This window comes from Lissotriton vulgaris, unplaced genomic scaffold, assembly GCF_964263255.1.
Source record: "Lissotriton vulgaris unplaced genomic scaffold, aLisVul1.2 SCAFFOLD_2638, whole genome shotgun sequence".
In the NCBI taxonomy this organism is placed as follows: Eukaryota; Metazoa; Chordata; class Amphibia; order Caudata; family Salamandridae; genus Lissotriton; species Lissotriton vulgaris.
This window is the reverse complement of record NW_028251834.1, coordinates 27,476-36,947: the sequence shown is the minus strand read 5'-3', so window position 1 is coordinate 36,947 and position 9,472 is coordinate 27,476. Positions and strand designations below refer to the sequence as shown.

The following is a 9,472-nucleotide window of genomic DNA, read 5'->3' as shown; positions in this document are numbered from 1 at the left end:
GCTTGCGAAGTTATAGTTGTGGTGCTAGGTTGTGAGGCATTGTGATTTGGGCCTGTTACTGCTTCTTTTGGTACCTTATGAGGCGGTGTAGTATAAAAGACAACCAATTCCTCCCACTCTTCTTGCGTCGGGTACGAAATCTCTGGGTCCATAGTTTTTAGTGGGATGGAGGCTAAACTGATCGATGCTGGAAGGTGTCCTCGGGGAGGAGGTGGAGGTTGCGCAAATTGTGCTGGATAATGAACTTGTGCTGGAGGCACGTGCGGCTCCGGGGCCGTGGAAAGCTCTCATGCAATAGACAGACCCTCTATTTTTTTATCTTTGTTAGAGATCGTGCGTGTGCGCTTGCTAGATTTTGATTGCTCTTTCCAAAGATCTTGTAATGAGGGTGTTTTTTTCTCATTCATAGGGTCATGTACTAGACCAGGGGTGCCGTGTCCTATCGTTGTTCCCGGACCCAAGATCCACGGATTCAGGTTACTTGGTTTTCTAAGTACTAATACCGGTGTTGCAAAGGCATCTAGTGCGTCAGGTACTACAGGTATACTGGATGCCTTTTGAGCCTTTTGTGTCCCGGGATTTTCCTCAGAGTCACTGGCGATGTTGCGCCAGTCTTCTGGGAACGATTTTACTCTGCTTGGTTTGGTGGAGTCCTTCGGGGTCCAGTTTGTTATGGATCCCGTGCTCAGGGCGCTTTGGGAGAAGTCTTGCTGCTTACTCTTATCTGCCTTTGTTTTTAGTTCTTGCCCCTGGGCCGGATTTAGGTCCGGGTCAGGATCCGAGGCCACCTTTCTGGTGGTCATAGAGGTTGTGGCAGTCGTGGCGGCCACCCCTCTGTAGTTTTCACAGTGATTTTCAGTCTGTGTAGTGAAAAGGCATTCCTTGTCGTCGCATTCTTCCTTTTCTCTTTCTTCGCCGTCTTCATCATCCGTCGCCTCTGGAGGGGGCTTTCTCTTCATCCCTCTTATTGGATCTTTTATTAACCCTATTTTCAGCTCTTGTTCCGATACATATGAGACCGGTAGTATCGGAATTGGCAGGTTGTTGACCTTCCCAGTGTTCAAACAAAGGACCGCGCCTGGGTCCTTTATGAATGAGAATTTTGAATACATTTTGGGTTGGAAACCTGACCCTTTACGGTTTCATGTGAGCTCAGGGCTGAGATGATCTGGAAGAAAGGGGGTCAGGGGGATCAGCCGCTCATTTCCTCCTCCCCCTTCTTTTGCTTCTTCCACTCCCCCTTTCTTCAGTTCATCTTTGCCAGTGGGTGCCTTGCGGGTGAGTAGTGTGCTATACAAGTATCAATTTACATAAGGACTATGGTGGATTTCTTATTGCCCTTATTTGCTCTCCTAGATTTTTGGATGGGGTTTGGGGGTACGGAAGTATCCCAAGATCTCCCGGATCTCATGGCAAATGCCTGTCTTCCTGCTTCTATTCCTGCTCCGCCGCTGCAACTACACTTCGGCTAGCAATGTCAATGTCAATGTAGTATACAGTTCTTGGAGGGAGGAAAGCTGCTGTGCTTCTGTGTGGGGGAGCGAGGGGAGGAGGTACGATCGAATGACTCACCTCGCTTTTCTTGGCTGCTCACGCCTAGTTGCAGAGTCCTGCGGGACTTTGAGTAAGGCGCCACTCAGATGCTCTGCTCTGCTCTCCGCTTCACTTCGCTGAACTCTCCACCCAGCTCCTCCAAGATCCGAACGCTGATCACCAAGTTCGGAGTCCTCCCGGGAGCACGCCAATGCCGGTGCTGGGTTTGTCCAGAAAGCATGAAGGCAGGATAGACCCCCTGCGTTTGAGCCGATACCTGCCAAGACCAGCTGTTTTCTCACTGCTACGGCCACAGGTTGTAACGTTCTTCAGTTTACAATCTTTCAGAGTTTATCGGCTTTTCGGCTCCCGCGACGCAGCAGCGCCAAACAACTCGCTTCGCTCTCGCACTCTGCCTCCGCCTTCAATCCTTCCACAACTGGGTATTACGGCAAGCTGAATGACTCAAGGTTGCAGAAAGGTTCTATGATTGTTAATTCTTGGTTCTTGTCACTTTTCAAGAGCCATTGCGAAAAACTGGGAGCTGCGTGGGGTATAGGCTAAAAGGCTAAGGCGGAAGACTGACAGTTTCCAGGTAGTATTGACTTTTATAAAACGGCTTCAAGTGCAGGTGCTCATATGAGATTTTGGCCAACAGTTTTTTCTTTTTTTTGGGCAAGCAGGGCTCACGAGGCTGCCGCAGACTCTGGTCAGACCTGGTCTAACAGGTTGACTTTGCGTGCTACCAGGGGCACTCACTTGGTGCGGCAGCCGGCTAAAAGGCAGCCGCGCTTGCCTTCCCGGAAGACCGTAGATGGAGTCGAGGTAAGCTAAAGCGAAGACTAGGGAGCCAAAATGAGGGCCGGTGGGTCAGAAGTGGAGGAGAGGGAGGAGGGCGACTTCGCCCTCGCAATCGGCTGACAGTAACTGCTGTGGCTGAGGTAGAATTGCGGTAAATTTGCACCGTGACTGCCCTCACGGGCTTTACGGCGCCTGCTACTGTTTTGTGCTCACCTGCAGCACTGCAGCTCTTGCACTTAGGAATGGCCTCTCGGCACACGCCACAACTCCTCTACACGGGACCCGGCACTCTTCTCGGCCCTGCCTCCGCCTGCTGCTCTACATTCCCGATGGTTTTGGCTACTTCTCTCGGCCTTCGATGCAATCTCGGCGGCTTCGTTCCGTTCGTTGTAGCTCTACTGCTCTACACAACTGCTGGTAGGCAGGAAAGATTGATGCAGTAGCGCACTCTAGTGGATCCCGAGCTGTCTGCGCACGTCCTCTTTTAGTCTCTACCATCTCAACTGTACTATTGGGCTTTTGCATCAAAGAACATAAGGAAACTATTAATGGACTTTAATAACATCCCAGCATATTTAAGGGTCCAAACGAAAAATCTAGCAGAAGAAGGAAACTTCTTTTTATACAAATTCGGTCATCCCAAGCACTTTAAGAAAAAGTTACGTTTAAAATACTTATTTCGGCCTCTAAAATTAGGATACAAGTTAAAAAAGTACTGGAAATTTCATACTACAGTGCTAAAGCTCCAATTTGGAACTCCCCAGGGACACCTCTATGTCTTCATGATAGTCTAGCAACTCCCTTACTAGAGGCAGGTATTGAGAAGTGGGGCCAGTTATCCGAGGAAGGGGTTTTGCTATCATGGAAAAAACTAAACACAATCACGGAATCTAGAATATCCAGATTTAAATACTACCAACTAATGAGCTGGCCTCAAGCACAGTCGAACTGGGGGCAGAAGCTGAATATTGAGGATATGTTACAAACCACCAAGACATACAAGAAGGAGGTTGCCAGATAGTTTCTCGGGCCCCACCGGAGGAGATCTGGAAGCTGGACATACCGGGCTACGATGTGACAAGTATCTGCATCTTTGCTTTGGTCTTCAGTAAAGTTGGCTCCACTTAGGAGAAATCATCTGTTTACCTTATACAGGGCTTACTGGTCCCCAAAGAAGTTAGCAAAGATGGGGGACTGTAAGAAGAGGCAGTGCCTGAAATACGCCATGGGGAATGCAGATGATGACCATCTCTTTTGGTGGTGTCAGGCTATCCAGTCATTCTGGAAAGAAGTAGGGGAAGCACTAACTACAATTATGGGCATAAAAATCCTGGGAAGCCTCTCTTAGTCGTCTTTGGAACATTGCACGGGGAAGGGGTATGTTTGGGGAAGAGTAGAGCCCAACTAATTTCTATCCTGATGGTTATAGCACAGAGAGAAATTTGTTTAAAATGGATTTCAGAAGCACAACCAACATATGAGGGATGGAGGACTTTGGTTAGTCACATAGCTAGACCTGACTGTCAAACTGGGTATAGTAAAAGAGAAAGAATGTGGACACCCTTTTTCACTGAAAAAATATTTATTTTAAAAATTGTGTGGTAGAGAGAAAGAGTAAAATTTTTCTGTGATATAGGAAAAAGTCCAAGGATTAAGACAACTTTTCTACCGGTTGCTGAGGATAGTGGTGATTGCCGCAATTTCCTTTTCTAATACTGGTCTGAAAAGGAAAAGGTTGGTAAAAGTGTCTATACCCAGGTGGAGGTGTTGCACCACTTCTTTCGGACACCCATTGGATATAACCCTTACCTTTTCCCCAAAGTTTAAATAAGAGGACTAAAATAAAAAAAAATCAAAAATTAAAAAATGGGGATATTTCATTACCCATCTCACTTTTCCAATTAATGGCTTGGATGAAATACTATCCTGTAGGTAGATATGAACCGCTTGGGATCAGTTATATTCGTGAATTATGTTTCTTCCAGTTTGCATTCCGTTCTCAGCGAGCGGACATGGACGTTTTCCTGGCAGGGGAGGATTGTGATTCTACAGTAGGACATTCCCTTATGTGTAAGAAAGTAAAACTTCACGGTGCCTGCAATGTTTCAGCCCATAATTTGACTAGTTTTTTTAAAGGGGACCCCAGTTCCAGCAATTATTCTCACACTGACTCTTTTTCTAATGGCAGTTATCTTAGTCTAAATAATCAAAAGTGCTGGGGCTTATGAGCAGGCATCACATATATAATAACAGTTACACAATGTGTTAAATGTTGCAGCAAAGTCCTGTTTCCACCCCCACACGGGATTGCAAATAGTTCGCTGTGGCCTTCCATTCCTACTTTGAAAACAGATTTCAATAATCTAAGCAGACTCAAAACACTATTGTTTCAACAAGAAGTGGCTCTCACATCAGCTTGTGAGACCTTTGAATTGCAGGTGGCGAGAACATCGAGTGAAATTCAGTCACTGCTAAACACAAATCTCCCCCTACATTTTGGAGAATTCATACACCAAATATTTAATGCTCCTGATACAGTGGGCCTGGCCCACTTTTTTAAGGTCATGGGATGGTCTTGTTACCTCGTTTTTGACTACTTTTGGAGTAATCCCATATTTTATTCATTCTATTTTTTCCAGCATCTTCGGAGGGTTTCTCCTGCTGCTCCTCTTGGTTTGTAGCATTATGTTGCTTCTACTGCTTCTCCGTAATGGCTGCTCACCCTGTGGTACTGCCAAGCCGGGACCAACTGAAGTAGTACTGTGATCGGATGCGGCAGCTTTTTGAATTAATGCCATTGAAAGCTCTTGACATTGACTATTGGCTGACCTTCCGTTATGCCTACTTTACCTGAGTGCAACCTGTGTTTTACTGCCTCCGGTGCCCTTTTCAATGGGCCCTAGACATCTGCCTGTCTAAAACGTGAACCACTGACCTGGATCGTGAACTGTTTATGGGTCCGTTGATGTTCCATGACCAGGACTGCTCCGTGGGTAGGCGCTTTGTGTACGATCCTACACTTGGACCATCGGCAGACTAAAGTACCTGTGCTAGTGCACAGTGCCTCTTGGATGAGAGTTTCATCAAAGCTAAAGCAAGTTGTCCTGAAATGCTCCTGAAGAATGTCTGCTCATTCGAATAGCTTAATTGGAGTACCTTTTTAATACTGAAGGTTCTGACAGATTATTGGAGTTTATGGCATTTCACTTAGCCTGCAAAGTTTTTGGCCCAGAAGTTACTCTGTGAATGGATATCGTATTAAGTACACACTTTTTTTTCTCTTCATTCTACTTCATTTTTTCAATACCCTGTGATTCAACTTCGGATTTGACTTACTATTTGGCCTTGGACCAACAGAATTTGCTGCTGCTTACCTCTGATTTCTCTTTTGGTCCAGGGCTACCGACCTGACCAGGGGGAGGGTAACACATGGCCCTTGGGGACATTGTCGTCCTCTCTAAGTTAGCATGAGCACACTGCAGACTGTCCGTTACTTTGCGCACATTACTACGCGAGTTTATTTTGCAAAGGCCTCTTTTGCCATTTTCATTTGATAACCTACCTCTGTCTTCACACTCTGCAGGTTCCCGGGATTTAATCTGAACATTGTGAGGAAGGTCTATCAACAATGCCCATTGTTATTCTGTTCTGGTCGGGCCCTAGCACCTAGACAAAACATACAAATACAGCTGTTGTTTGGAAATACGTACTTTGTTCTTATTGGAATACACAAATAGGTAGCGCACAGTTCAGTTCATAGACTTTATTTCAATAAAAATATCCAAAAAGTCGTTACATGACACAATAGTGGTGAATTAAACACAGTATAAAAATCTTCAAAACAATTATATTAGCATTAAATCACTTGTATTTCATTAACAGGGATATACATTAAGTACTTTAAAATCTTGATAATACAGTTAGAACTCCTAATACATGAAGCGTTTATAACATTTCATTCACCAGCACAGCAAAACGGAATTACCAATGGGCTATGTGCAAAATGTGCATTGGACGCCAAATTATAAAGTGCATTGTGCGTGAGACATTATTTAACCAATCGTTTCACAGGGTAACCTATATGAAGTGTTTATTATTCTTGCACAGCGTTAGATACTTAAATGTGCTTTCGAATGAATAACCCACATCCGTCCCAAAAATTTTGCGACAGCAATAACTATTGTTTCTTCCAATGAGGTAGTCAGAATCCGCACTGACTAATTGCTCATCCTAGTTCCCATATTCTGGCAGCTTGGTTTCAACCATCTTAGCCTTGGTCTATAATAGGCTGGGCAGGCAATTAAAATGTGAACCACCGTCTCCATCTGATCTAAACAGTAGGGACAGGTATCATCATTCAAGCCTTTCCATTTCTTAGTGAAAGCTCTAATAGGTAGGGAGCCCACCCTGAATTGATGATATAGTTTTCTTTAGTTTGGAACAGTAATTATGTCCCAATAGTCCTCAAACTTGGCTTCATGTTTCTGTCCAAGAAATGATATAGACAATGACGGCCCAATTGAAGACGCATAACGCTTTGCTGTGACCATCTTCCAATAGGCTGCTCTTAGCTCTATCTTAGATGGGAATACTGTACCCCTGGATCTGTCCATAAGCTACTCATGCCCATCCCAATGAGTAAGTCCCTCACACACGTTAACCATGGAATTTTATTGGACACGTCCAGATTCTTGACGTCGTTTAGAGCCAACGCATAGTGTTGTTACTCGGGGGTCACCCATATCCTCCTCCAGTATGCTAGCGGCCTAAACTTTGCCACATCCTTAATGGAGTGACAGGGTTAACAGGGGAGTCGATTGAGGGAGCCCAATTAAAGACCGCATGAACTTATTTGACCTAGTACCAAGTTGTCCAAATTACCAAAGCCCCACAATTCAGCCCGTAAAGAATGGAAGCCCCAATTTTGATGTTATATATTTGGAGTACCGGGGCTATTGGTTTGGTGTAGGATGCTTTATGCTTTTTAATCAAGGCACCCGACAATTGGGCGTGCTTGGCTGTAAGAAGATCTACTTGCGGTTTCCAGTCAATATGTACCCCCAGATATGAGAATGTATCTGCCTGTTCCAATCCGCCATCTGTCATACCGACACTACCAACAATCTGCTTCTGCTTATGCAGGATCATGTACTTAGTTTTATCCACATTAATTATTAGTTCATGATCCCTACAGAACAACTCAAATCTTGTAAGGGCTCTTTGTAGACCCATCCGAGTCTTGGAGAGGATGAGGGTGTCGTCGGCAAACATAAAGAGGGGAATCCTTATGCCTGCTAGGGAGGGGGCGTCTGTGGGGAAATCCTCAAAATAGCTCACCACCCTGTTTATGTATAACTAAAACAAAGTTGGGGCTAAGACGCTCCGTTGCCTTACGCCTTTTTTGATTGGAAATGTATCTGTAAGGCTCCCATCAGCACCCCATCTCACCTGCGCATAGCTTTCAGTGTGAAGCCGTACCAGCATGACCAAAATGTCCGAGGCATGCCTATTTCCAAAAAGGATTGCCACATCTTATTTCGAGGAACAAGATGGAAAGCAGACCTCAGATCGACAAAGGCAGCGTATAGAGTTCTACCCCCTATTAGCACAACAATCCCAGTATAAAAGTAAAAATCTGAACACCTGATCTATAGTGCTAGTGCAGGACCGAAACCCAGCCTGCAAGTTGGACAGAATGTTGTGTTCATCCAGACAATACTGGAGTCTGATTAGGATCATTCTTGCCAGGACCTTTTGTATACAATATAAAAGGCTGATGGGCCTATAGTTCCCCGGCATTGAACAGTCCCCCCTTTTAAAAATAGGGATTCTTTCTGCTCCTGCCATGTACTTGGAGTTGGAGCACCACTGGCCACAGCGTTTGCCACAATCTGTATATATTCTGCCCAAAGTGGCAAATCATAATTAACAAGGTCGGCCGGAATACAATCGGGCCCCGGGGCCCTCCCTCTTGGGACAGATTGAAGTGCAGCTTCCACCTCACGTCTAGAAAAAGTAAGAATTGTTTCTGGAGATGGGATCACTGATATTCCAGAGTTATCCTCTTCACTGGTGAACTGTGCTGTGTAGTGTGCAACCCACCTTCCTGGCTCTACATGGTTATGTGGGACATTATTAGGAACAAATGAATTGAGGCAGATGCACAGCTGGGTTGTGGTGATTTTCAAATGAAATGCTTAATAGATTGTAGGTGCTCCACAGGAGACGTCCGACATCCCAGGACGTCAAACAATTCAAGAACACACGTGTTTCTAGTGGAACACTAGAAGCATCCCTGTGGGCACTCAGTTTTTCCTCAGCGCAAAATGAGGGTTCCAACACAATTTTAATTATTCCAATTCTTTAATGTTTTATTTCACACAGTTCATTGTATAATTCAACTCTTCTTTTCCAATTATTTTTAAACATGCAGCATTGTAAGATTCATGTCCAATGCATTTCGGGCATATCAATCAGCCCTTCATCAGGGAACAACACTAAAAAGTAACAAATGAAAACATAATGAGCACAATTTGTGTAAGGTAACAGTATTTCTGTATTCTATCTGATGTTTTAATGTGGTTAAGGTGACCCTTCCTCTTTCTGGTTAACAAACAATTGTGGCGTACGCTCCGTGTGCTTCATGGTGAGATATCATCGTGGGATATATTATAACGTCACCTAATGCACCTTAAACACCGTGAAATACAAGGTATTGCAGCAAACGCTGCACTTACATGCCATGTTTCTACCGGTACGTAGTCTATCTTACATCGCCCAAGCTGTAAGAAAGCATAAACGACCAAGAGTTACCACCATACTATTGCCAGGTTTGACCTGCAATCTCATAAACCGGCATAGATGTTATCCCAAACTAACCTGTTTTCCGCGATGTGGAGAATGTTCTCTACTCTTCCGACAAGAATCGCCTGTTAGGACTGGCTACTGATCGAACAAAGGGTAACATTCAAAGCCCTTTGTATAACTCACATGGCACGGCACTCCAATCAAAAGGACTTACTATCCTCAGACCTTTGGTATCCCATCACACACCCAAAAGAGCCCTCTACTCCACCAACGCCCACCTGCTCCCTGCTCCACTTATAAAAAGAGCAAGAAGGTGAGGGTGGTCATTCAG

At 44.8% G+C, this 9,472-nt stretch overlaps 1 protein-coding gene across 1 annotated transcript in view; it reads right to left on the bottom strand.

Annotated features, from left to right (window-relative positions):
* Positions 1 to 287: 287 nt before the first annotated feature.
* Positions 288 to 9,472, bottom strand: part of LOC147662754 (uncharacterized) — a 31,526-nt gene continuing 22,341 nt past the window's right edge. Inside the window, exon 3 of the mRNA XM_086950922.1 lies at positions 288 to 1,085. Coding sequence (XP_086807048.1) covers positions 288 to 1,085 — 798 coding nt within the window. The remainder of the gene's footprint in view (positions 1,086 to 9,472) is intronic.